Source organism: Morus notabilis, unplaced genomic scaffold (assembly GCF_000414095.1).
Source record: "Morus notabilis unplaced genomic scaffold, ASM41409v2 Scaffold489, whole genome shotgun sequence".
In the NCBI taxonomy this organism is placed as follows: domain Eukaryota; kingdom Viridiplantae; phylum Streptophyta; class Magnoliopsida; order Rosales; family Moraceae; genus Morus; species Morus notabilis.
In genome coordinates this window covers 16,479-42,912 of record NW_010357331.1, presented here as the reverse complement: position 1 = coordinate 42,912, position 26,434 = coordinate 16,479, and the positions used below count along the sequence as shown (strand labels likewise).

General features: G+C 34.5%; 6 protein-coding genes across 8 annotated transcripts; 3 read left to right on the top strand and 3 right to left on the bottom strand.

Annotated features, from left to right (window-relative positions):
* The first annotated feature begins 4,347 nt into the window (after positions 1-4,347).
* On the top strand, positions 4,348-5,722 carry LOC21397848 (annexin D8). Its single transcript, XM_010089719.2, has 4 exons — positions 4,348-4,803; positions 4,899-5,117; positions 5,222-5,311; positions 5,416-5,722. The coding sequence occupies exons 1-4, from the start codon at positions 4,348-4,350 to the stop codon at positions 5,635-5,637; spliced, it is 987 nt and encodes a 328-aa protein (XP_010088021.1). The 3' UTR covers positions 5,638-5,722.
* Positions 5,723-6,044: 322 nt separating this feature from the next.
* On the top strand, positions 6,045-7,661 carry LOC21397847 (inactive protein RESTRICTED TEV MOVEMENT 2). Of its 2 annotated transcripts, none has more exons than XM_010089718.2 (2): positions 6,045-6,171; positions 7,216-7,661. In XM_010089718.2, exons 1-2 carry the CDS (start codon positions 6,069-6,071, stop codon positions 7,545-7,547), a joined length of 435 nt encoding a protein of 144 aa, XP_010088020.2. In that variant the 5' UTR covers positions 6,045-6,068; the 3' UTR covers positions 7,548-7,661. The 2 variants fall into 2 exon arrangements, with proteins under 2 accessions (XP_010088020.2, XP_024024798.1); XM_024169030.1 differs by having other exon boundaries at positions 6,045-6,177.
* An 8,153-nt stretch (positions 7,662-15,814) lies between these two features.
* Positions 15,815-18,448, top strand: LOC21397846. Of its 2 annotated transcripts, none has more exons than XM_024168895.1 (10): positions 15,815-15,923; positions 16,216-16,263; positions 16,458-16,541; positions 16,791-16,851; positions 16,957-16,984; positions 17,142-17,212; positions 17,304-17,378; positions 17,515-17,570; positions 17,672-17,716; positions 17,787-18,448. In XM_024168895.1, exons 2-10 carry the CDS (start codon positions 16,228-16,230, stop codon positions 18,186-18,188), a joined length of 858 nt encoding a protein of 285 aa, XP_024024663.1. In that variant the 5' UTR covers positions 15,815-15,923; positions 16,216-16,227; the 3' UTR covers positions 18,189-18,448. The 2 variants fall into 2 exon arrangements, with proteins under 2 accessions (XP_024024663.1, XP_024024670.1); XM_024168902.1 differs by having other exon boundaries at positions 15,820-15,923; positions 16,464-16,541.
* A 794-nt stretch (positions 18,449-19,242) lies between these two features.
* On the bottom strand, positions 19,243-19,881 carry LOC112092516 (stellacyanin-like). Its single transcript, XM_024168944.1, has 2 exons — positions 19,863-19,881; positions 19,243-19,550 (listed from the first exon to the last, which is right to left on the bottom strand). The coding sequence occupies exons 1-2, from the start codon at positions 19,879-19,881 to the stop codon at positions 19,243-19,245; spliced, it is 327 nt and encodes a 108-aa protein (XP_024024712.1).
* Positions 19,868-20,831, bottom strand: LOC21412006 (basic blue protein). Its single transcript, XM_024169025.1, has 2 exons — positions 20,573-20,831; positions 19,868-20,261 (listed from the first exon to the last, which is right to left on the bottom strand). The coding sequence occupies exons 1-2, from the start codon at positions 20,742-20,744 to the stop codon at positions 19,954-19,956; spliced, it is 480 nt and encodes a 159-aa protein (XP_024024793.1). The 5' UTR covers positions 20,745-20,831; the 3' UTR covers positions 19,868-19,953.
* A 2,232-nt stretch (positions 20,832-23,063) lies between these two features.
* On the bottom strand, positions 23,064-26,039 carry LOC21397845 (terpene synthase 10). The gene is made up of 7 exons (XM_010089716.2): positions 25,735-26,039; positions 25,370-25,643; positions 24,695-25,085; positions 24,336-24,554; positions 24,080-24,218; positions 23,682-23,930; positions 23,064-23,541 (listed from the first exon to the last, which is right to left on the bottom strand). The coding sequence occupies exons 1-7, from the start codon at positions 26,008-26,010 to the stop codon at positions 23,245-23,247; spliced, it is 1,845 nt and encodes a 614-aa protein (XP_010088018.1). The 5' UTR covers positions 26,011-26,039; the 3' UTR covers positions 23,064-23,244.
* Positions 26,040-26,434: the final 395 nt, after the last annotated feature.

Genomic DNA, 26,434 nt, shown 5'->3' with positions numbered 1-26,434 from the left:
GTGGTCAGTTGGGCCTGCATCTGCATCGGATCCGGCTGTGGCGCGTCTGGAGGTGGAACTTCATGTCCAACCGGGCGTAGATCTCCTTCCATCCCGATATTCCCTAGCCGGGCGGCAGCTTGTTGCTATGTTGTTAGGGGTCGAACGCTTTTGGTCCCCAGTAGAGTCGCCAATTGTTGACGGTCAAATTTCGCCAACAAAAAACCGGCCGGGTTACCTCTTGGTTTCCCTTTGGATTACCGGCCGCGTATGTATATTTTAATGCGTCAGGAATTGGTGAACTATTTGTGTGCGAGTATCTATTAAAAACCCCCTAGATATTAATGACATAAGGGAATTTATAGTGGTTCACTCTATAAATTCTAGAGCTACATCCACTGTAATCTTGTATTTCTTTGTCTTTGGGTAAGATACAATTTACAATGTTTTTTCTTAGCTAGTATTTTTTCTGAACCCCTTCCTCGTTGGGGGTCTTTCACCTTTTATACTGGGGCTTCCATTGCTCGGGAGGTTTCTCTCACAGCTAGAAGCACTCAAGTGCTCTCCTTTGGTAGGCCCAGACGTAGCCCACTAATTTGCACTGTTCATCCAACTGTTTAGTATTCTATTACGGCTCTGTGCTTCTCCGTAATACTTTTCTGTCCCCTGTGGGGGCAGTTTGACAGCTCGTAATTAATGCTCGCAGACCACCTCCACTTGTGCACGTAAGCCGTAATGTCCCCTAAAGGACGTTTCCCTCGTCGCCAGTACTTCTTAGCCCAACCGCCTTCTTCGATGGCAATTTCTTACGGTCGAGAGATCTTCATCCTATTGCGTCGACGGCACGATTGGTCGGTGCCACAATGGGTCGTCGTCTTAACTTGGACTTCGTCCCGGGGCCTTCACAGGGGACTAAGAGGAGCTTGCAAGCGTCGAGGGTTTTCAAACGTTGAGAGTTCCTTACTTGGTGGGGGTTAACCAAGGCCACGTGTCTGCCATATTTTTCCATACAACAAGAATCATAATAGCATTATAATGATTTACATATATAAAGAATAACAGAGATAATTAAATTACAAGTGTTGTGTTCAATCCTAAAACTATTGCAAAACAGAAATAATCCAAAATTTGACCATGAAATTACAACAAAACTAAAACCTGTTGTTCTGAGCAACGAGAAACAATCATCGGAGGAGCAAGGAAAAAGTGCAGAATTGACGTTGTGAGTTGCTCACAAACAACCGGAGAAGAGCAACAACCAGAGGGTTCACTGGAGTGTTCGTTCTCCGTTGACTGCAGGCGCCGATGATCGACCGACAAGAGAGAGAGAGGAGATCGGTGTGCAGTTAGAGAGAGGATTCACCGGAATTCTCATTCTCCGTCAACAGCGATAGCCGGTGATCGATCGATGATAGAAAGGGAGAGGAGATTGGCGTGCAGTTAGAGAGAGGATTCACCAGAGTTCTCATTCTCCGTCAACAGCGAGAGCCGGTGATCGACTGATGAGAGAAAGGGAGAGGAGATCGGCGTGCAATTAAAGAGAGAGAGATCGGCGTACAGTTAACAGAGAGAGAGAGAGATTGGCGCGTACAGTTAAGAGAGAAAGATGGAGAATAGATTGAGAGAAGGAAATCGAAAAAAGGAAAGGAAAAAGATAGAAGAAAAGGGTAAATATAGAATAATATATGACTTGTGCTTTTGATCTGATATTCTTGTTAGAACTATAGTAATTTCAACTCATTTTAAATTATATGTAAATATTATAAATAAATTAAGATTTTTAAAATATGTATAAATTGTTATTACGATAGTTTTGAATTATATCCGAGACTTTCAGCGACGGGAGGCTAGTTAAAAATAATTTTTTAAAATGTTTTATTAGTAAAATAATTTTTTAAAAATTTTTATTCATAAAATAATTTTATTTTATAAAAAATGAGTAAATATTTTTTTTTATAAAAAATAAAAAAATATCATTTTATTAATTTCACTTTGTTAGAAAGTCATTTTAGCATATTATCCGACAGAAAAAGAAAGATAATTCTTTTTTTTATTGTTTGTCGCTGCCGACGCCGCCTGTAAGTCGGACCCGGCCAACTTTGCGCCTCCGTATCCGCCGCGATTTGTCCGTCACCAACACCGGGCATCAACTCAGGCATCATCACCCGTCAAAACCCAGTAGTCCCCCCGCTAGATCCCGTCAAAAAACGCCGTCACAAGCCACCCAAACCCGCTACCTCTCTCTCGCACGCGCGACAACAGCCATCCCTCATGGTGGGACGAAACCACCTCCTCTCACCGACGGCAAAGCAATTTTCTTCTGCGCCGCAATCTTCTTCTCCTCTGCCGCGCAATCTCCTCTCCTCCAAGGGATGTATATTCAACAGAGGACAAAATCCGCTATTGATACCGTAAAAGAAGGTTACGGTATTGTAGTCTTTTCCGACTATTATTTGTAAAATGTTCTATTTACTTCAAATATATAGATGAAAATGCGTTATATGGATATTTTCTCTAATAATAATAATAATAATAATAAGAGTAATAACAACAACAATAATAATAATAATAATAATAATAATAATAATAATAATTGGAATGTTGCTTCCTAAGATGTACACTTCTGCTTCTGCAAGTGAGAATCCTCTAAGCCAAATATATTGGCCAGTCTATATACGTTCAAAATAAAGCCCTATCAATATGATTTTCTTTTAATATACTCTTAATATAAAAATCACTTCATCCACATTGAGGCAGAAAGAGGATTCTTGAGTTGTTGTCCTTGTAATCGGTGGTCCTCTCCAACTCATACTTTTGTTTTTTACCCAAAAATGTTTCTTATCGTATTTAGTTTGACATGTATGAGTCGGTTGAATTGAAATCAGACTAAGCCCAATTACTTACTTTTTCTACTTTGGATTTATTTTGGAATTGTTATTTGAAGGAGAATGTTTAATTATTGGCCCACATCCAAACATGCTCTTCTAATTGACTTCCGACGTCGTAAGATGACTGCAAAAATTAGATTATTATATTTCACCTATTAATTATTACGACTACTGATGGAAAATTTACTGCCGGATACACATGAGGAAGTGTCTATAGTGGTTTCGGATCATATCTCCAATTCGATTCCGGTATAAGATTTACTACGAAACATGTCGCATGATATTTCAATGAACATGATCTTCATACTCTAAGTCTTAATCTTTTACGATCACGTTCATCATCATATCCATAATTACTCACGATGTGTGTTACACAGTAATACTCGAATAACCGCATATAATTCACAACTTAAAAACCTATATATAAAAGACTAAGAGAGACGGACAGAAATAAAACTGTTAGAGATTCAACGTATTTCTATTTTTCTAGTTTGTATCTTACTAATCTAAATAAAAGTGGCATGCACAAAATAGGAAACATATCTTTTATATTATTTGCCAAAAAATAAGTTACTCAATTATTCAATCCGTCAAGATATTAAAAGTGTTCCATAATATTTATTTCCAAAAAGATACTTTGCCTTTTTACATCTCATAAATTTTGTTCCAAATAAAATCCGAGTGCTGAGTTTTGACTGAGCACCATTAAGGGCACCTCAAAGTCCAACAAGCTCCACATGGGATAACACTATTATCAAAAAGTTGCTGGACAAATAGGATTTGTAGCTATTAGAATATAAAATTAATATAGTCTATCTCCTAACAGTTAAGTATTTAGAAAAAGTAATAAACTAACATGATTGCGTTATTTATCCGCTTTTAAAATTTTCATCACCTCTTTAATCTTTAATATGTTTCAAGTTCCTCTGTTGGGCTTTATAATTTAAAATTTGCTCACATGTTTATCCATTTTTAAACTGCACTTAAGGAAGTATTAGAATATAATATTATTATTTATCCTCCATCTCCCAATAGCTTAAGCATTATTGTATACTCTAATACTAAAGTTACAATGTGAAGTTACGAAAAGAAAAAAAGGTTAGTGCAAAAAAAAAAAAAAAAAAAAGAAAGAAAAGAAAAGGTTGATGGAGTTAGCAAATGGGTGTAGTGTGTGCAAAAAGTTGTTAAAAAGAGGTCAGTTTATAGTCATAGTCGACTTGGAAATCCATCGAAGTCATAACTACAAAACAAAGTTCTCATGGCAAATGTAAAGCTGCCATACCCGTTACACGTCACTATCAATATTGTGAAGCTTCCTTCTCTTTTCACATTGAAGCGCACATTTTGCATTGAATGATCCCCTAGGATTACATAAAATGGAACATAAAAAAGCAAAATTCCTTCCTTGGTCGCCAAGGAATTGACTCTTCACTATGTAAGTCAGTGCAGCATTGGAACCAAATCTCAAACTTCCACCAAAATGCTAACTGTTCCGAGCTACGGGTTTGAGCATCAGTGCAAAGAGATTCACGATTCTTGGGGACAGTTAAATCGGTTAGTCCTTGGTTTAGCTATGCGTACAAGACTTGAAAGGCAGCAAATTAGAGAGACATACAAGGCAATCTATGGGGAGGACTTGGTGAAGAGGCTACAAGATGTGGAAACCAGTGGAATTAGCAGAAATGAGGCTGCAGGGGTTTCCCCAAAACTATGTGCAGCCTTGCCTCTCTGGATGCTTGACATGCATGAATGCGACGCCGTTGTGGCTCGGGAAGCCCTGCAGCAAGATAATACCAACTACAAGGCTCTTGTGGAAATTTTCGTTGGTCGAAAATCGAGTCACATTCTTCTCATGAAACAGGAATATCAAGCAAGATTCAAAAGGCAGTTAGACCAAGATATCATCAATATTGAACCTCCCAATCCATACCAAAAAGTAAGCTCATTGAGAGTTCTTTCAATTGCCTTTTTATTTTTTTTATTTTTTAACTTGTGAGAAATGTATAATCACTAAGTGACGTTTTCAAACAGATTCTTGTGGCCTTAGTTGCTTCACATAAAGCGCATCATTTAGATGTTAGTAATCACATAGCCAAGTGTGATGCAAAAAGGCTATATGAAACAGGGGAGGGAAGTCCAGGGGCAATTGAACGAGGTGTGGTCTTAGAAATACTAAGTAAAAGGAGTGTTCCACAGTTGAAGTTGACATTTTCTAGCTATAAACGCATCTATGGCCATGACTATACCGCGGTTCGTAAAACTAAAACATTCTCATCCTCTTAATTAGATTTTATTACCAATAATAACATGAAATGAATTTTCAAGCTCTGATAATTTACTTTTCTATTTTGCAGTCACTTAAGAGGGGAGATTTTAGAGAATTCGAAAATGCTCTGGGAGTGGTTGCAAAATGCATTTACAAACCACCCAACTATTATGCAAAGGTAAGCACTCTATTTTGTAGTCATGATTAAAAAATCAACAAAGTTTTGTATAAAATTGTTGAAACAAATTAGAATATTGACGCGATGAAATTTTGAATGAGCAGACATTGTACGGAAGCATTAAGGGGATTACAGGTGATAAAGCGGCCATAGAACGAGTAATGGTAAGCAGGGCTGAGGTTGATATGGATGAAATTCAAAGAGTTTACAAAAAGAAATATGGAATCCAACTGAGAGATGCACTAAGCCTGTGTGAGAACATTCCATCCACGGATTATAGAGATTTTCTTGTTGCATTGGCCACCAAAATGAACGAATTGTGTTAATTTGTGGAGAACAGGCAGAGATTAGAGTATCTCTAGCTTTCTACATTTCTATACTGCAACGATATTTACTAGAGCCCCCCATATATAAAGCACTCGTATATGGCTTGTCTGAGAATGAAATGTTGAAATTGAAGACTTTTTTGTGTTTCAGATTATTGCATTATGATGCTTCTAAGTTTCAACAAACAAAACTTGGAATGTCACGCAAACATATAGGAATAAAAATGATTCCAATTGAGGAGGAAACCCTCAAGAAACCAATACAACGCATGTCCATTACATTTTTTCTTGCGTGCACAAGAGACCCAAGATAGCAATTCTTTATTCATCAACCTTTTACTGTATATAATTGATATATATATATATATATATATTATGATGGAAACCTAAAAGATATTTGAAAAACGAAGAACCACGCCCTGCATCCATTAATGGCAACTTACGACAAGGGCTCTAATATGGACGAGGAGTTTGAACCCTTTTGCCAGTGGCGAAGAGGGCAAGAACGTGACATTCTTGAGGTTCATCTCAAAGGTAAGGGTACGTATATATATATATATATATATATTAGTTTTGATTTATTGATTTTTCTTGAATATTGATCAACAATTTAAATTTAGATAAATTTTATTTTTGCCCCCAAATTTTAGTGACTATGTCATCATGTCCCCTGAACTTCAAAAATTGGTATGCAGGCCTCTAAAATTTTAAAACGTTAACAAAAACACCTCTTCTGTTACATTATGTCCATTTAATGTTAATGTGGCATTACTTTAAATAATAAAAACTAATTTAAAAATCTTAATTGTTAAAATTAAAGGAAAAACATATTTAACAAAAGGAAAGCAAAAACATTTCGTTTCTGATAAAAAAAAAACAAAGAATTTCTTTTGAAGATGATATTTCTTCTTGGAGAATGACCGCATTAAAAGCACGTTAGACTTGTATCCGCATTTGTTCAGGCTGATTTGGTTTAATGAAAGTTCCTTCTTTCCGTAAAAATAAAAAATAAAAAAAATAAAATAATGCCACGTCAGCATTAAATGGACAGAATGTAACAGAAAGAGTATTTTTACTAACGTTTTAAAGTTTAAGGGACGCGCATATCAATTTTTAAAATTTAAGGGGCATAATGACATAATTACTAAAGTTTAGGGGGTAAAAATAAAATTTATCCTTTAAATTTAAAGTCTCAACATTGATAGATGAGAGTAGAATAACTTTTTTGGTCTCGCAAGGCAAAAATAAATAAATAAATAAATGGGCAACTTTTAGAGGTGTTAAAGACTAGTAATCTATTTTCATTAGTGTCTTATACTTGAAGCACGGAATTAAAAAATAAATGATAATTTCCAAAATATATAGGGTAGTTCTAGTAGGCATGAAAAATACCTTACTCTGGATGAAGTTTCTTTTAATTACTCTTGACATTTTTATTTTTATTATTATTATTATTATTATTATGTTTCTTTCATGTGTATACTTTCGAAATAAAATCATCATCTTAATTGAATTAAATGCAGTATTTGTTTGAAGGACCGAAATATATATTTAGAATTAATATGTGTGCAAATATAGGATTCAAAAGAGAGCATTTGAGGGTCCAAATGAACAACGGTCACATCCTAACAATTAGTGGGGAGCAAAGTGTTGAAGATTACAAAATCAGGCGTTTCCGCAAAGAGATCAAAGTTTCCAAAGACTGCACTCCTGACCAAATCCGTGCAAAGTTTGCCAGCGGCATTCTCTACATAACTTTGCCGATGCGAAAAACGGCGTTTCGTTTAAGAGATGGCATGTTGAGGATGGAGATGACTAGAAAGATGGCTTTGAGTGTTGCGTTGGTTGTTGCTGTTGGCGGTTTTCTAATATGGAAGTCAACATCAATTCCAGTTCCTTTAGTATACTGAAGTAGTTATTTGTTAATATTACAATATGGGAGTGCAAAAGGCTTTTAATCAAGGCAAGGAAAATCAAATTACAACAACTACTTTAAATGATCAATTAATTTTCTGGCAACCCCAAATCCCTCCCTCTATCTACTCAATGCCACTAGTTATGTATTTTACTCTCTGGACTATACATAGACCTTCAAAAGCATTAATAAATTATTGAATCTCTTGTATAATTAGGAGAGGAATATTCACACGATTAAAAACAAAAAGAAAAAGGGAAATCATCATCCTTTGTTTCTTATAGTTTACAACTTGATTAACAACCGACTTTTCGGACCCTTTTTAGCATTCTTTAACCATAATTAACTCTTCTCAAAACTGTTATTTGGCTTTAAACATGCTCTAGTTACTAAAATTTTCTTGGAGCCTTACGAAGCTTCGACTCCTTAAACACTTGGTCTTACGAATCCTCGATTCCTTAAAACACTTTCTTGATCTTGAGAAGCCTCGACTCCGTAAATATTGGACAAAGCTTCTTCTCCTTAGGCACAACCTGAAGCCTTATCCACTTGAACATTCTTTAAAGCTTTTTGAAGGGTCGGCATCCTACCGTTATTGCTTAATGTTGATGACGTGGCACTAGGGCTTAGTTGTCCATATGCTCTTAACGGGCCTTCTTAATGGGCTTCCCAAGGATTGCCTCGCCTTAGAAGAGTTTGAAAAGAGATGCAAAAGAATTGGTGTTGAGGCCGTCGAGGACTTCCAACTTTGTAAGGAATTTGAGATCCACAGAATTTCTTCTATCGTTATATTCTTTACTTGTGACTGTATGCTCTTTTATTTTTATTTTTTGAATTTTTTTCAAATTGTTGAAAGCTTTGTCGTTTATTTTTCCCTCTGCTTTTGGTATTATTTCCTCTCTTTCATTGGAGGCTCTAGTGGCCTTTTAATACCCCTTGGAATTTTTGACTTTGAAAATTTCCAAGTTTAGTAATCCCACCTTCCTAGAGGGATCGACATTAAAAAGTAACCTCTAAGATTCTTTGAATGCTGACGCAAGGGTCACTTCTATAAGATTTCCAGAATGTTGAAACAAGGGTCACCTCTTTAAGTTCCTAGAGTGTCAAAGCAAGGGTCACCTTTAACTTTTTACCTCGTAAGGTTCTTTGAATCTTGAAGCAAGGGTCACCTTAAGGTTCTTTGAATCATGAAGCAGGGGTCACCTCTATAAGGTTCTAAGAATATTGAAGCAAGGGTTATGTGGGAAAAATAGAAAAAATGTGCAGCGAAATTTTAAAAATTTTCTAAAGGGATCGTACTAACTCATGTTGCCAAACTATTTAAATACCTTGAGAGGAGGACTCCAGAAACGTAGGAGGATGTGACTGAGAAAGCTTCAACCAGCTAGCCTTCTTTAATATTCTCCAATTCCGAGACGGTGGAGTGTGTGGGCACTCAGTTTCTCAACTGGTATTCACGCGGCTTGTCTCCTTCCAACCACCTAGAACTCTAAGAATTCGTTATTATTATTGAGAGTATAATAACAAATTCGCTCACCTGAGAGTTTGTGGTCAAAGAAAAATAGGAGTCCCAAGGATCCTATTTATAGTGAGTACACCGCGTGGAATTCTAATTTGAATAGGATTCTGAAAAAGATTTTTCTCTATCCTTCCACCTTATTTTTGGCAATTTTTCTCCTTGTTTTTTGCTTAGAAAAATCGTCCACTTTAGAATAGGATATCCAAAAATTTGTTTCAATAGTCTCCATTTATCTTATGATTTTATCTCCATGGATAGTGTTCCATAAATCCAGTTTAAATTCAAAATAAAATCATGACAACTTTATTTGAGTTAAATAATTATGTAATAGTTATCCAAAAGAAAATCAAATTAGGAGAAAATCTTTTCCACCTTGTTCTTGAGAATGTCGCCACCATATAAGCATCAATGACAAGATTTTATTTCAATTCAAATTCGAATAGGATAATCTTCACATTTAATTTAAAATATTTATTTAAATAAGATTATCTAGATAATTAATTTATCCATATCTTTTGAATTCAAATGGATCTCATATTTATCTCAAAATACAATCAATTTAAATTTCTAACCTTATCTTCTAAATAAATATTCATACAAACTAAATATTTATCCCATTAATTGAATTAAACAAAATTCCTGTTCTACCCCTAGTTAGAAAAAAATGCCTACACCTTTGTCGGGTGATTCGGTTTTTTTCTCTTCACTAAGACCAAGAATTAAAGCCATAAAGAATACCTCAATCAATTACCATCCGTTAAGAAATTATGCAGAGCTAATAAAGGGACCGATTGGACGGGTTTTTTTCTCTTCACTAAGACCAAGAATTAAAGCCATAAAGAATACCCCAATCAATTACCATCCGTTAAGAAATTATGCAGAGCTAATAAAGGGACCGATTGGACATATATAATACGGGCTCCAATAATCTATGTAACTATTATTCTATGCCAAATAATACAATTACATAATTATTAGTTTCAGAGTCATGCCACTATAAACTTGAAACTGTACTCCCAATTATATACCGCATTATGTAAGCCAGTAAATAGCCATTGTCCAATGACCTTGTCATATATGCAACATCCTCATATGATATCCATGACCAACCTAGGTCAAAGTCTGTTCAACCTCTTGATCACGCTATCCTAAAGATCCATTATACATCCGATAAGAAAATAATTATTCAACATATGAATAATAAATCATTTGCTGAGCAAATGATCCAAGACCTTGTCCATTTTCTCATTCTAGTATAATGTCGTTAAGAGGATAACCTTTACTCTTCATAAGAGCTCTGATTCCATATCTATAAGTAAACCCTCCATCGAATATAAGCCATGTACCCAACGAACCGGTCTATTAGCTTGCTACTTCGAGACACCTTAGCCTTTGGAACATCAAAGAACACAAGTTATACACATGAAGCCATTCACATATTCAGGATTAAGGTTATTGCATAATGAACGCCAAAAGTGAATTAATCCACTTAAGTGTACTATATAGATTAATTACACTTTAGTCTAAGTCCAATACTTCACCACAACTAGGCAACATATCTATGCCTCTACGTGGGAGTCTACTTGCTCCAGACAGTCAAGACAAACCGTCTCCCAATTGGCTTTAAACAACATAACAGCCTTAACATGAGTTGGATGCTTACTCTAACCTCATAGACTACGAACTATAGATTTAGACTACTTACTTTAGAGCTTTGTCTTCTCGCATAAAAAAGACCATTACATGTAACGTTCTAACAGTTTAACATCAAGTAGTCAGTGAGCCGTATTTGCTTATATTTACTTTAACATGTAAATTAGATTAGGACATATAGTGATGTAATGAATAACCTCTAATATATTATTAATCAGTTAAATAAATAATGAAATACATTAAAATATCTTCCCGGCTTAGGACGATAACTTCAAAGTTTTTGACCTTGAACAATCCTTGCTCCAGTGCTAGTTTAGAAAACCCGAGACTTCCTCGTCAATTCCTTGAATCCATGAAGACTTATGTGTGGACACAACTGAAATAAAATGGCTTAGCAAAAACACTCAAAGTTTCCGCAAACACCAACATATGCACAATGTGGAATTTTTGGAGAAAATTTTCCTCTCACAACTCTTGTGAAAGCCGGCCACTTTAGAGAAAATAGGAATCAAAATTGTGTCATCAATTTTCCTTTAATCTCCTATTTATGCAGTAGTAGTTAGACTCTTAGAAGGAGTCTTATCTTTATCTCCTAGAGTAGTAGCAATATAAAAGATTTTTAGCAAATAAAACATACAAATATGTTCCAATAAAAAAACTTAAAAAATTAGCATTGCAACGGTAATCTTCGGCATCTATCACTCCAAGCCACCAAGGGGTGATCATGAAACGAATAGCCAAAAACATGGACCACGTCCAATTAATCTATGTTGCCTTAAATCCTCTAAGGTTAAGACATATATTAATAACCGCTTATTTGGCCACTAATTTAATTAACAGAGCTTCTAAGGAAGGTTAATAATTAAATCAATCTTGCATGTATAACCATTATTTACGAAGTCCGATCTATGCGCTATGTAAGCCATCGAATGATGGTCCCAAATAGAACATGCTTAAACACGTTTTCCGCATAGGAGATCCAACCTAGTATACCGGCAACAGTAAACACCAACCAAGGGGTGTGGTCAGGGTGGAACTGACACGAGGCGTTACCATGCTTTCACAAATGGATCAACAATGGAGGCCGTGAGTTTTGTTTAAAAACTCTCTCCCACTCAATATTTTAAAAATGATAAGTTTTTTTTATGACACATGTATGATTAATATAGTATGAGTGGCACTCTTCTATCCTATATGACATGTTTTCAAATATGCATCAAAACATCCATCAAACATATTCATCAATCCATGACATAACATAGAATAAATAAATGACGAAAAATTAAATAACCAAGCCATGGTCCCATCCTAGAAAGAAGAAAACAAAATAAAGATTATAAAATTTCATCCAAAGCATTCTTTGGGTCTTGAATTTTGCTCCATCTTTGTGTATACATCTTCATGTATGTCCACCAATTATTTCTTACCCCAGAAAATTTCATAAAAATTTAAATTTTGAAAAAGAAAATGCTTGCTAGGCGTGTGGTGTTGGCGTACGGGCGTACGGGGCACGGGAGGGCGCGCAGGGCGCGGGGTGGCCATGTGAGGTGTTGGAAATGGTGTCCAAAAAGCATGAGATGTAATGAGATATTTATTATTAATTTAATAAAATGAGATTATTCATTATTTTATGTGCATATATTGTTGAATATTTTATGAATATCATTAAAAATTTCATTATTATTTATGTGACCTTAAATATTGTATATAAGTGTTATATGCGAGAGGATAATATTTAAGGATAATAATCAACACAATGTTCATAATGAATTTAATTAAAGTTTAAAATCTTTAATTAAAACATTACTAATACATGTCATTCCTATTTAGCATGAAACGGTATTATCCGCACTGTTAATATGACGAGATACTGAATGAGTGTATTATGCATAATGAGAATATGCAGAACAAAGACACATGCACAATATGAATTTATGATAATTTATGTTAAGTATAGAAATTCTAATTGAGTCTACAGATGGTCATATATAGAACAATCTTAATCATGAGTTCTTAGCAGACTTCTATACATGGATTTGTGTCTTTTAACATACTCGGTATGGATTTTAAAGATTGCTAAATCTCACACCTTGTATCTTAGAGACATGATGAAGTGGGTAGCTGGAAATGCTATTATACGAGATGAAATCCATTCCTTCTTGAGAAAGAAGTAGATAAATAATTCTCATGAGAGTTGATTCGGTACTTGGACCAGTATGAGCTCTGATTCCTGAATTTATTTTATGAATCAATAATACTCAAGGATTAAGATGTAATTAGAGAGGTTAGAGAGGTTAACCAACACGGGGCGCACGGGCAGGCACTCGGGGTGCGGGGCGAGAGCGCGGTTTGTTCATCTCCTCCACGAATGATTACATAGAATTCTTATACCGTTTTTTATGTACACAAATTCTAAATATTCAAGGAAATAAAATCCATGGAAAATTACGGTGACGATAAACCACTTCCATGGTTACATAAAGAAAATTCCTAGATACAATTTTTTTAAATTTTAAGGAACCATAAACGGCAAAATTGAGCATGCTTATAATAACAACAAAATTAAAATAACCACATACATCATGCATAATTCATGATAAAAGGAAACCTAGAATGCCACTTTCTAAATATTAAATCTATACAATAATGAGAAAATAGATCGTTTAATTTATATTCATGACATAATCACGAGTTGGCTCTAATACCACTTATAGGAAAAATAGAAAATGTGCGCAGCAGAATTTTAAAAATTTTATAAAGGGATCGTACTAACTCGTGTTGCCGTATATAATAAATTATTCAACTATCTAAATACCTTGAGAGGAGGACTCACGAAATGTAAGAGGATGTGTGGGCACTCAGTTTCTTTACTATTCTCCAATTCTCGGACGGTGGAGTGTGTGGGCACTCCGTTTCTCAACTGGTATTCACGCGGCTTGTCTACTTCCAACAACCTAGAACTCTAAGAATTCGTTATTATTAGTGAGAGTTATAATAACAAAGTCACTCACCTGAGAGTCTGTGGTCAAAGAAAAATAGGAGTCCCAAAGATCCTATTTATAGTGAGTACACTAGGTGGATTTCTAATTCGAACAGGATTCTGAAATAGATTTTTCTCTATATTTCCACCTTATTTTTGGTGATTTTTTCTCCTTGTTTTTTGCTTAGAAAAATCGTCCACTTTATGATAGGATATCCAAAAATTTGTTTCAAATTTTAGTCTCCATTTATCTTATGATTTTATCTCCATGGATAGTGTTCTATAAATTCAGTTTAAATTCAAAATAAAATTATGACAACTTTATTTGAATTAAACAATTATGTAATAGTTATCCAAAATAAAATCAAATTAGGAGAAAATCTTTTTTACCTTATTCTTGAGAATGGAGCCACCAGATAAGCATCAAGGATAAGATTTTATTTCAATTCAAAATCAAATAGGATAATCTCCACATTTAATTTAAAATATTTATTTAAATAAGATTATCTAGATAATTAATTTATCCATATCTTTTGAAATTCAAATTGATATGATATTTATCTCAAAAGATAAATACAATCAATTTAAATTTCTAATCTTATCTTCTAAATAAATATTCAAATAAATTAAATATTTATCCCATTAATTGAATTAAACAAAATTCATGTTCTACCCCTAGTTAGAAAAAAATGCCTACACCTTTGTGAGGTGGCCCGGTTTTTTTCTCTTCACTAAGACCAAGAATTAAAGCCATAAAGAATACCCTAATTGTTTGACCAAATCAGTCAAGGAGTCCAACTACTCTTGAATTCTGGTCAGATTAGGTGGAGGTGCATCTAAGGCCTGGACTTCTTCATTCCTTACCGTAGGTGGGTTTTTTTGGTTTGGATGACTCCATCTGTCCTCCAACTTGTTGTCCTTAATTTTCTGCGTTATCGACCTCAGCTCGTTCTAGTTTCCTTTATTTGGAACCGTACTTCTTGTTTTTCTCGGACCCATGGCAACCTTGCTTTTTCTCATAGAATTCTTCAATTAAACCAAATATTCTAGGTTCGGTCCCCAACGGAGTCGTCAACTGTTGACGGTGAAAGTTCGTCAACAAAGAATTAACGAATTTTGAGATAAATTAATGTGATTTGCAGCAGTATAAATACAGAAGAACGAAGTTAAATGCAGTAAAAATAAAACACATGAAGATTTATAGTGGTTCACCCCCGATTAGAGAGTTACATCCACTATGAGGATGAGAGAATTTCACTAATTTGAGAAGAGATTACACGTTTTCTCCTCAGTGTGAGACCTCAGGTAATTTTTAATCTATAATCCCCTATTTATAGCTTATGTCACCGCCCATAAACCTTCCTTGTTTAAATTTGAGATATTTTTCTCATCTTTTGATATGGTTTCTCAAAAGATAGAGATTACAATCAATTAGTGCGGTTTCCATATTTATTTTCATATTTAAAATACAAATCTAGTCTTCTTGAGCAAATTTCACAGATTCTATATCTTCCAATAGCCTCGACTTCGTAATAGTCTCAAAGCCTCATCTTTTTGAACACTTATTAAAGCCTCCACTCCTTAGACATGGTCTTACGAAGCCTCAACTTCATAAGGATTGAACGAAGCCTTTTATCTCTAGGCATAGCCTGAAATCTCATCCCCTTGAACATTCTTAAATCTTCTTGAAACTTCTTGCCGTTATTACTTAATGTTGATGACGTGGCACCATGGCTGAGTTATCCTTGTACTCTGTTGATAGTGAAAATTTGGTTTGCGTGAATTTTTGTATCAAAATAGAAGAGAAAGCAATAAAAGACAAGAACACAAAAAGTTTATAATAGTTCACTCTCAATGCAAGAGCTACATTCATTGTGAGGAGGAAGAAATTTCACTATAATTATCCATCGTAGGGTGAAGGAAAATAATAAGATAAACTTGGAGAAAATAAAAATCTTTAAACCCTAAACTCTCTCGGATGACCTTGAAATAAGACTAGAATAAGGTCATGTTTATTATTCGAATTTAAAATTTAAGTTCTTTGAAAAGAATCATATTTAACTTTTTTTTCTTAAATAATCTTAAAAGATAATAGAAATAGTATGTCTAAATTATATAAAAGAAAAAATAAAACCAAATTCGCGCACATTTGATGGTCGGCGTGCACCCTGTAGTCTCTGCTCACCCATACGACGTTCCGATCCATTTCCTCCCGTCAGGTCAAATCTCCGATTTCTCTTTCTTTTCAATCGAGGTTTGATTTGTATAAATTATCTAAGGGAAAGATCTGTGATTTTGGATTTTTCTTTTTCCTTTTTCCGATATTTTATTCCAGAAGTTTGGATCTTTTCCTCTCGCATTTGTTCCTTTCCCCGTTTGGTTGCTGAGAAAGTTTGGGAAATTGTTTAGGAAGGGAAAAATTTTGAACTTGGCCGCTGACGTTTTCACTTCAAAACTTGTCATTTAGATCATTTATTTTTTATTTTTTTTTATATTTTTTTTCATTCGTAGGATTGAAGCGAGATGATTTGGGGACTTGTGCGCCGTAGAGTTGCTTCGGTACGGCAAAATTGCTTCATGTTGTTTTGACCTAACGTGAATTATTGGCCAAATTTCTTGTATTGTGCTAGTTCTGAAGTTATATAATCATTTGCCTTTATGTATCAAGTAATGATTTTGGGTTAATTTTCTTGTAAAAAAAAAAAAGGTTATTATGGTTGCTTAAGTTTGATAATCTCTTTGCAATTCTTAAGCAACAGTCTCAGGTGCTGGGACAAGCCTGGAGGGCTAGGCCTACAGTGTCCGGGTCATGCTCTTACGACACTGCTCGTAAAGAGGTATTACGACTTGGGACTTTGTTGCTCTTCTGTTTTGTTGGTACTTGGTTGGAAGTTGCAATATGCCAATATGGGTTTTTGATTGGGTTTTTATATATGTGCCAGTGAAAGTGATAGAATTTATAAACAATGTAAAGTAAAAAAAATGACACATATTGCCCCTCTTCGTTGTGGTGTTGGGGAAAGTATAATAAAAATTTGTCGTTTGGGCTCTACTTTTGAACATCCGAATTGCTTTTAAATTTGCAGGCTTCATTGATTTGCAAAGAGATTGCTTGTGTCCAAAGCTCTAGCTACCACACATTTTTAGGTAATCAGGGGACATTACTAATGACGTTAATGATTTCCCAGGCGCTTTTCTTTGCACATTTTTCCCTCTTTTTTCCCCTAATTTCATTTTATTCTTTTATTGCAGGCGGCCATGTTTATCCAAAAGCAAGCAGGTCACAGAGCTTTCTCGCACTTTTCAACAAATTTGTACTAGCATATTGAATTTCCTCTTTTTATATCCTTATTCGTTTGAACGAAGGATTATCGATTTCTTTCTTCCATTTTTGTCTTCTCTCTTTTGTTGATTTTGCTTTTGGCGGTTGGGTGCAGGGAAGTTAATACAATATCTCAAACAGAATATTTTATCAGGATGAGCAACAGATCATTTTCTTCAGATAATGGTATTGCCCATTCTTGGGCTTTTGTGTTTTCGGCTGTACATGTGATTTGTATATGGGACTGCTCTTAAAAGTTAGTTTTTGAATTGTGCAGGAGATGTGGTTGAAGCTGTTGTCCCTTTCACGGGTGAATCGATAACTGATGGAACTTTAGCAACATTCTTAAAGAGTATGTCACTAGTGGATGCTTGTTATCCTCAGTGCACTAAAAGTTGTCTTTTGCTACTTTGTATTTTAAACTGTGTACATGTACATGTAGTACATGTATTGAGTGTCTTCTAATTCTTATGCCATATCACAAACAGAACCTGGTGACAGAGTTGAGGTTGATGAGCCCATTACTCAAATCGAAACTGATAAGGTAATCTGTCTGTTGGAACTCATATGTTGCAATTTCGTCGTTTGAAGCACTGAGTATGTTTATTTCAGAAGCTGAGTTGCCTGCCTTGTGTGTATCGTTAGGTGACAATTGATGTTGTTAGTCCTGAAGCTGGCGTGATAACAAAGGTAATATTAAAGAGACACTGCAATATCAATCCATTGGGATATTATTAATAATATTAATTCTTCCTCTCAGCCCTGGGCCCACCACCCACTGATTCTCAACCAGATCTCAAGTCTCCGAGGCGCGGGAAAGAACGACAGGGAAGGCTTCTCTACGGTGGCGCTTTCGCTCCACAGGCACCACCCCCAAACCCTAGCTTTCAACACCTTTGGATTGAGAGGATTCAGTACTACTACGGTTGGATCGGCGGTGCCGAGGGAGATTGAGGCGAAGGGGAAGCGATTCGGCACGGCGAAGAAGGTGATCTCTTTCACTCTCCTACCAAATTTGGCTTTGTTCTGGCACATAAATGAAGGGATGGAAGAGATTCTGGCTGATTATGTTCACCATGAGATCACCCGAAATTTGGTCGTGATCTATCTGAGATTGTTCCTTTTGATCCTAGCCAAAGATGTTTTCGTGTCTCTTGTTTGATCAAAGTGTTTTTCTGAAGAAATCAGTCATGAAAGAGGCGGTTGATGAAATATTGATCGAATAAAATAAACACCTCTGGCTTTATTAGTGACCAAATTAGTTGCGTTTCTTATGAGGTGATCTTTGCAGTTTCCTCTAATTAATTCTGTGTGGTTTCAGTATTCTTGTATGTAGCAGGCATCAACTCTGGCTTTGCTTCGTGTTTAGTTCCTTTTTGCGTGGTTGTTAATAATATGCTACATGACTTGTCTTTGGGATTAGTTTCTTTTGTCTTCGTTTTTTGCTGGTTATTGTAAATTCTGAATTGTGTGCAAGTTTCTTATTGGTAGGATAATTTTGAGCCAGTTGAAAACTTTAAATGAAAAGCCCAACCAAATGATGTGAATGTTGTTAAGGTAGATTGTGTATGTACAACCAGTGTTATTATATGTTGTAAAACTGTTTGTAAGCTCTAGGTATATATATATATAGAGGAATATCTACTTGTTATTTTGGCAGATCAACTTGTTAGTCTGAAGCATTTATACCGAGAAAGGCCACAAATTGGTGAAAGGCCAAGCACCACTGTCCAAGCTTTACTGGCAGTTTTACTTGGAATATCTACTTCAAATATTCTCACTTCTCATCTTCGGTGCCCTCTAATATAGTTTTAGCTTTAAATACATGTAAATATAGATTCCACTCTTCAATGAGTGCTGATTTGCTGTTCCGAATTTATGTCTCATTGGCTACCCCAATATTAGACAAATATCTCATATTATATGTGGTCAAATTCTTGAATTTAGATGTGTCGTCAAAATTATAATGAGGGGACACACTCATTAATGTTTGTTATTCCATATTCTTCAACTGGATTTCGTAGTATTTAATCATTCATCATCATAAGAAAGAGAAAATTAATATAAAAACAAAAACTCTGCTGATGGTCAAATGGAAAAACATAGAATAAAAAACGCAACAAACCCCAGACCAGATCGCTCATTATTAACGGAACATCTATAATAAGAAACCCCCACACAAAATAGTTATTTCATAGTACTGAATCAAATAAACACTAATTAAATGCCATGAAAAGAGCAAAGACTGCCGTGAACGCTTGGAATAATCCAGAGAAAATGATCCCATGAGCAGCACTAGGGGAAGGTTCAGGTGCGCTCATGTCCATGACAGAAATGCTAAGCTTCTGGCCCTGATTGCAGTGATTTGGTTTACCACAAAGGTACCATTTGTTTCCTGCCGTTTTAAGCGTTATAATGTCGTTTCCTGAAGTCGACACCTCTGATCCAGGCGGGTTAACGCAGTCCTTGAAGGCAGTACCGTTGACTTTAACGACATTGTGTTTAGCAGCGTCGTACTTGAATACTGTACGAAATTATACAATTACGTTGCAAATAAAACAAACAAAAGAAAAGAAAAACATCAGAGGTAAACTTAAAACCTTAAACCAAAAAAATATTAAAAACTTGAATAAACAAAAAGCCAACTAGATTAGGGAACTTATTAGAGAATGAAAGACAATGTTTTTACTTTAAAATTTTGATTTAACTATGTTCCCTTAAAAAAGTTATAGCTCCGCCACTGTCGTACGTGAAGATGAACTTCAGAATGATATATATGTAGAGATATATATATATATACATATATGAAAAACATAGAATAAAAAACGCAACAAACCCCAGACCAGATCGCTCATTATTAACGGAACATCTATAATAAGAAACCCCCACACAAAATAGTTATTTCATAGTACTGAATCAAATAAACACTAATTAAATGCCATGAAAAGAGCAAAGACTGCCGTGAACGCTTGGAATAATCCAGAGAAAATGATCCCATGAGCAGCACTAGGGGAAGGTTCAGGTGCGCTCATGTCCATGACAGAAATGCTAAGCTTCTGGCCCTGATTGCAGTGATTTGGTTTACCACAAAGGTACCATTTGTTTCCTGCCGTTTTAAGCGTTATAATGTCGTTTCCTGAAGTCGACACCTCTGATCCAGGCGGGTTAACGCAGTCCTTGAAGGCAGTACCGTTGACTTTAACGACATTGTGTTTAGCAGCGTCGTACTTGAATACTGTACGAAATTATACAATTACGTTGCAAATAAAACAAACAAAAGAAAAGAAAAACATCAGAGGTAAACTTAAAACCTTAAACCAAAAAAATATTAAAAACTTGAATAAACAAAAAGCCAACTAGATTAGGGAACTTATTAGAGAATGAAAGACAATGTTTTTACTTTAAAATTTTGATTTAACTATGTTCCCTTAAAAAAGTTATAGCTCCGCCACTGTCGTACGTGAAGATGAACTTCAGAATGATATATATGTAGAGATATATATATATATATATATATATATATATATTAGTTGGAAATATATGTACCTAATAGGTCACCAACATTAAACATTTTGCCTTTTGCCCAAGCTTCGTAATCAACACTACCGTCGTTGGTCCACCCTTTTCCATCTCCAACGATGTATTCAGTTGCCATGGCAATCGTAGGAAGGACAATCACTGCAAATATGGCAACCATCACAAATCGATTTGAAGCCATTTTTGGAACTGAAATCCAGATTTCTATTTCTTAATTTAGCTCCAAATTAATATATATATATATATATATATATGTATGTATTTTTGTTCTCCACTTTGAATGCACTGTATTACTGGAACCTAATCGATCGAGCTATTTATATAGTCAATGTCATTGATGAAATTTAGAAAAAGCCTCAAATTAGGAACAGAAACCGTCCATAGTACAACACCTTTGGTTTAACCGGCCATTTGTTAATTTACAAATAAATAAATAACAGAGAGAAGATAATTTTGTTGAAAAACCGCGTGCTGGCAAAATGTAAATTCGTGCTGGCAAAATGTAAATTTTGGTTGGTGGTTAGCTGACTGCAAAAAAAGACGTGCGAGATATATATCTGGTTTGGAGGAATAATATTTTTATTTTTTTAAAAAATAAAAAAAATAACGTTAATTAATATGCTCTTGTCCAGGGCACAATTCGCAGGAATAATATTTTATTTTTTTATGAAAATTTCATTTGTTCTTTTCTTGCCTTGTTCCTATCAACAATCTTAAAATTGTTGAAAAAATAAAGAAGAAAAAGCTTTCCCTATGCTTTGGTTTGATCATTGTACGTATTCCTTATTTAAATATAGCAACCCTTGCCGACGCCCACATATAAGTTACTTTTATCGTCAATTTCTGAAAAACTTTGGTGCATTGCAGGCAAAACCAGCCGGAAATTAATCAAAATTCGTGCTCATGTATTTCAAATATTCTATCTATTAAATGGTTGTTTTTAATTTTTTCAATGTAAAAATTTCTTTAACTTTACAGCAAAATTTTCTCTTGGATATTATATACCTTTGTATTCCTTCCTTCCTTTTTTTTTTTTCCATTGGTATAACTTGTTATTACACACACATAATGGTTTTGTCAAATACTTCCTTCATGTAATTGGGATGCATGTATCTATCAATTAATTGAATTGGACTTTGATTTGTTGGTGGCTGCGAAATCGAATTGATGATCGCAAATGGGCAAATAGAAAGGAGTTATATAGTCTCGTTTATTTTATTAATTTGAGTTTTCTATTACAATTTTACTACAGTTAAAAGTTCTTATAAAAAGTCACATTTAACTTTTTCTGTTACCATTAAAAATTGTCACATAAAGTCACATTTTAACTCGAATCAACAAACTAGTTATAGAATGTAAACATTAATTAACAGACTTGAGTACGAGAAACCTACATACAAAGAATAGCACATTAGTTAGAAAATCCATGAAAAATAGTTTTTTTCGAAAGGAAATAAAAGAAAAAACGCAAGAAGAATATGAAAGAGGATCCAAAAATTTCCTAAACTCACCTTAAAGGTAAAATACCCCGAGTCTCATATAATCTAATTATAAATATAACTACACGCACATAAGAATATTGAGCTAGCCAATTAAAGGGGTAAAAATTTAAGATGAAAAACCCAAAATATCCGAGAGGTGATTGAAACCCAGACTTTTTGGGAGCAAAACAAAAATGTACCGTAATCAAGACAGTCTGAATCGTACTTAGAAAGTTTTTAAGCCTTGCAATATATATAGTACGTATTGAAATACCATTCTAGTGTCTAGTACAAACAACATAAATAAAAAATATATATATATTAAACACGTCGTACAATGTACTACAAGAGTACCAGTCTAACAATAACCATAATTTTAACTCCATTCTTAGCGCACTTTAACTGTAACCGTTAGATTGAAATTGGACGGTCCTGAATAAATAAATTTTTTAATAGTTTCATTGAGACGCACGGTAGGTAGTTAAGTGGACGTTTGGTTCATAAATTCAGAACCATTCAGGATTATTCTCGTTTTACGTATATTTTTTATGAGAAAAAAATACTATAAAAATTATGAATAATGATTTAAAATTAAAGACGAATACAGAAAATAAACATCCATTGAGTACGTATATCTAACAAGAGTACTAATAGTATCTTGCAAAAGATCTAGCTAAATAAATTAAAATAATGATTAAGCGATATTTAAATCGGGAATTTGAAACGCTTGTGGTTTTAAACCTTCAATGTTTAGGCTATATATGTCTGTGAGGTTGCACATGTTGGTTTGGGGGGTTCTTCTCTCGCAGATGCATGAGGTTCAAAAGCAATTGTTGGGCTGGATTAGAGGTTGATTGATGGAGAAGCAACATTAATCCTCCTTTTGATGCGAATTTGACTCTAGTAATGATTCCTGATGTAATATATGCGCTTTACATTTATGAGAAGTTAGAAAATCATTTTATGAGAAGTTGCAAAATAGCTAGCCCCACATTATTATTATTATTATTATTGTTTTTTTATTGTTGCTATTTATAATAAGGATACAATGTTATAAAACTTCTGAAACATTTAAATTACAAATTAGAAATATTTCTATGATTGTGACACCGAACCAATTCTAAAATAATAAGAATTGGTAACTAACAATGATGTTAACAATCTGAAGCTGGGTAACTCAACCCATACAAATTCATCTTCTTAACAATTAGAAATGGGGTTCACAAGTAATGACAAAACACGATCTTTTGTTTCGCGGTCTTGAATGCCATGTCCATCTCCATGTTGGTACATACATTGTGCCATCCTTGCAAGGTTTGTTGCAATTTCAGTGAATGTCTCTGAGAATGGAGAGTCTGCAATTCTATCTGCATTCATTTGCTTCCATGTTTCACTTATTAACCACTTTATATGTTGACGAGCCTCATCCTCAGAAACCCCAGCTTCATGCATGTAGCATTGAATTGATTTCGGAACATCACCTCTTTTTATTTCATCCTTAATTATGAGAAAAGGAAAATAATAGATTATCACATTAATGAAAACAATAGAATTTAGAATTCCATCTTCTGATTCAATTTTGAATTTTGAATTTGAAGTTAAAAAATAGATTTTAATTATGGCAGTATTTTGCTTACTGATGATGTTCCAAGATCATCTGCAAGACGTAAAAGGATTGATGACTGACGGATTATGCTCGGATATTCTTCCAAGCAGGCCAAACCCTCTTTGGTTATTGGGTTTGTAACAAAAAAATATGCATGGACCAAAATAACTGGCGCTGATATTGAAATCCATGCATTCTCAATGTACTCTTGTAAGGTTGGTGTGTATCCACTATAGTACCACTTTGCTTCTTGTAAATAAGATTTACAGATATCTGCCCACTGAAATACATAACATTGGATATATATATATATATATATATATATATATGGAATTAGTCATATATAATTGACTAGGTTATGGTAATTAAACTTAAAATACACAAGAACAAGCTAGCTAGGTATAAAAAGAAATATCAATTAGGTAGTACCACTTTCTTAAGATATTTAACAATGGAGAGCCCTTGTTCTTTAAGCACGGTAAACGCAATATCATTTATTGAATTGTGCAAAGCAAGGAAACACATCTTCATGTAGTCTGGTAGTTGATCCATGTCATTTACGTCCCATCTGAAAATAAATACAAAAACAAAAAGAAACATAAATGTTGTCATATGTACGGATCGAGTGTATAATTAATTACGTGATAGGGGTGATATAATAAATAATATAAGGTCTTATACCAACCTGTCAACAACATCTGTGAACAGCTCCAATTCATCAAGTGTACCATAGACATCATAAATGTCATCAATTACTGTTATTAGGGCATTTACTTTGGTGGACATTCTTCTACAGTATCCAAATTGAGGCTCAAATACTACTCCCACTGTCCATAAGAAATTCTCCATCAACCTATCCCTTGCAAACTCCAACTTTTGTCCTAGCCCAGTGTTTCTCCACCACCTTAATAATTTTCACAAGACATAATTGATCACAAACAAGTAGGAAATAAGGAATAAGGAAGCCTTTACAAAGTCGATCAATTATATATATATATATATATATTGTCATAATGTTATTTTCCTTAAAGTCCTATGTTATACCTGGACGCATACTTCAAATCCTCTTGGTGAGTAGATTGGACAATGTTGAAGTCGAGCTTAGCAAGCTCAAGCAAACAAGGATTCATGTCTTCCATCCTCTCATACAAATCAATAAACCACCTGCTCTCCAACCTCAGCATTCGCCACTGTAATGGAAGCTCCAATGCATGACTCACTAATAATGAAATATGATCATTATTTTCATCAATGTTTTCCTTCTTAATAATATATTCCTCGAGGCACTTGGTCGCAAAATCTCTTGCTTCCTCCAAAATACTTTCACCTTCTACCATAAGGAATGAAGCTTCGTACAAAGATACTAGTCCTATGGGATCATCACTCATGCATGCCATGAATTTCCCCGTCTCATCTTTGAAAGAAGTAAAAACTTCTGTAACATTCAAAGTTATACATTAGCTATACATATATATATATATATATATATATATTGGTTCTTCATAATTTTGCATGAGATGGGACAATGCCATTGAACTACGCTTTTCTTTTCTTTTCTTTTTGATTTTATTTCCTCATTCCATCAACCTATAATATATATATATATATATATATGAAAAAAATAGAATATAAGAAAATGTATATACCTTTTTGGTAGCAAAAAACTAAAAATAAATAAAAAAACCACCTTACATTTGTCAGTATAAATTATTTATGTACCTTGAGGCACAAAGTAGCCATGCTGGCGAAGGAGTCTGAATTCTAGAGCTGTGGCATATAAACTGTTGTTGTTCGACGTTTTATGGTAGGAAGTATTTGTGTAAATTCCTTTCAATATGCTCTTCACTTCATCCTCAAAGTGGTAAGACAATCCAAGTCTCTGTAGTAAATCAATATGCTTGAGTTGAGTCAAATGGTCATGTTCCAGCTTCTTAAATATTGCCCTTATTACCTCTTCCTTTAGATTCTCGACCCGTTCGGCATATGGTTTTCCCTGCAATGTCAAATATTTCGCAATAAATATTTATGGATGTATATACTGGAAACCGAAAATAGAAGATAAAATAATATACATGAGAGCTTACGTTATATTCGCTTTCAAGTGACTGGACGTAGTCAAAGTGCCAAATAGGAGGTTGATAGTTAGCCGATCGTCGAGCTATAATACTACTTTCATGATCAGAAACTGATCTATTATCAGCCATGCATTTAAGTACTGGACAAGAGGCAATTCCTCTTCTCAATCTTATTACATTAATTGAAACTGGAACGCTAGACACAGATACTTGCGGTTTGATCTTAAAACTACTGCTGGGATCAGTAGGAAGAGAACAAAATTGATGAACAAGTGCCATGGCCATATGTTTTATGTTTTTTTGTTTTTTGTTTTTTTTTTCGGTGATGAGCAAATGAAGTGGGTAGCTGCTAATTTTATACACCTCAGAGATTAATGAAAATGTATCTCCATTATATATTCCCACGTTTTTAATTTCCATACTAGTCTTTCATTTTAAAAACCTAAATTTACTGTGTCCAGCCGTGTGGAGACCCACCGGCGGCTCAAATATTATAATTGTGTATTGCGTGTTGGAATATTTCGGGGATATTTAGTTGGATGATTCAAACCATGATTTGAATCATGATTTATGGTTCGTTACAGTATTTTCTTTCACAAAAAATACACGTAAATCGAAAATAATTTTAATCACATGATTCTAATCCATGAACTAAACATTTTATGCGGAATGATTAACATTTACTGTAGTTAGTGTCATGATTGCAAAA

Coding starts and splice junctions, on each gene's coding strand:
- LOC21397848 (XM_010089719.2), top strand. CDS start 4,348: ATGCTAACTGTTCCGAGCTACGGGTTTGAGCATCAGTGCAAAGAGATT. Junction 4,804..4,898: donor CTCCCAATCCATACCAAAAA/GTAAGCTCATTG, acceptor GTTTTCAAACAG/ATTCTTGTGGCCTTAGTTGC. Junction 5,312..5,415: donor CACCCAACTATTATGCAAAG/GTAAGCACTCTA, acceptor TTGAATGAGCAG/ACATTGTACGGAAGCATTAA.
- LOC21397847 (XM_024169030.1), top strand. CDS start 6,069: ATGGCAACTTACGACAAGGGCTCTAATATGGACGAGGAGTTTGAACCC. Junction 6,178..7,215: donor GGTTCATCTCAAAGGTAAGG/GTACGTATATAT, acceptor GTGCAAATATAG/GATTCAAAAGAGAGCATTTG.
- LOC21397846 (XM_024168895.1), top strand. CDS start 16,228: ATGATTTGGGGACTTGTGCGCCGTAGAGTTGCTTCG. Junction 16,264..16,457: donor TGCGCCGTAGAGTTGCTTCG/GTACGGCAAAAT, acceptor GCAATTCTTAAG/CAACAGTCTCAGGTGCTGGG. Junction 16,852..16,956: donor TAGCTACCACACATTTTTAG/GTAATCAGGGGA, acceptor CTTTTATTGCAG/GCGGCCATGTTTATCCAAAA.
- LOC21412006 (XM_024169025.1), bottom strand. CDS start 20,744: ATGGCTTCAAATCGATTTGTGATGGTTGCCATATTTGCAGTGATTGTC. Junction 20,262..20,572: donor TAATGTTGGTGACCTATTAG/GTACATATATTT, acceptor AATTTCGTACAG/TATTCAAGTACGACGCTGCT.
- LOC21397845 (XM_010089716.2), bottom strand. CDS start 26,010: ATGGCCATGGCACTTGTTCATCAATTTTGTTCTCTTCCTACTGATCCC. Junction 25,086..25,369: donor TGGCTACTTTGTGCCTCAAG/GTACATAAATAA, acceptor TGAATGTTACAG/AAGTTTTTACTTCTTTCAAA. Junction 24,219..24,335: donor TTCACAGATGTTGTTGACAG/GTTGGTATAAGA, acceptor ATTTATTTTCAG/ATGGGACGTAAATGACATGG.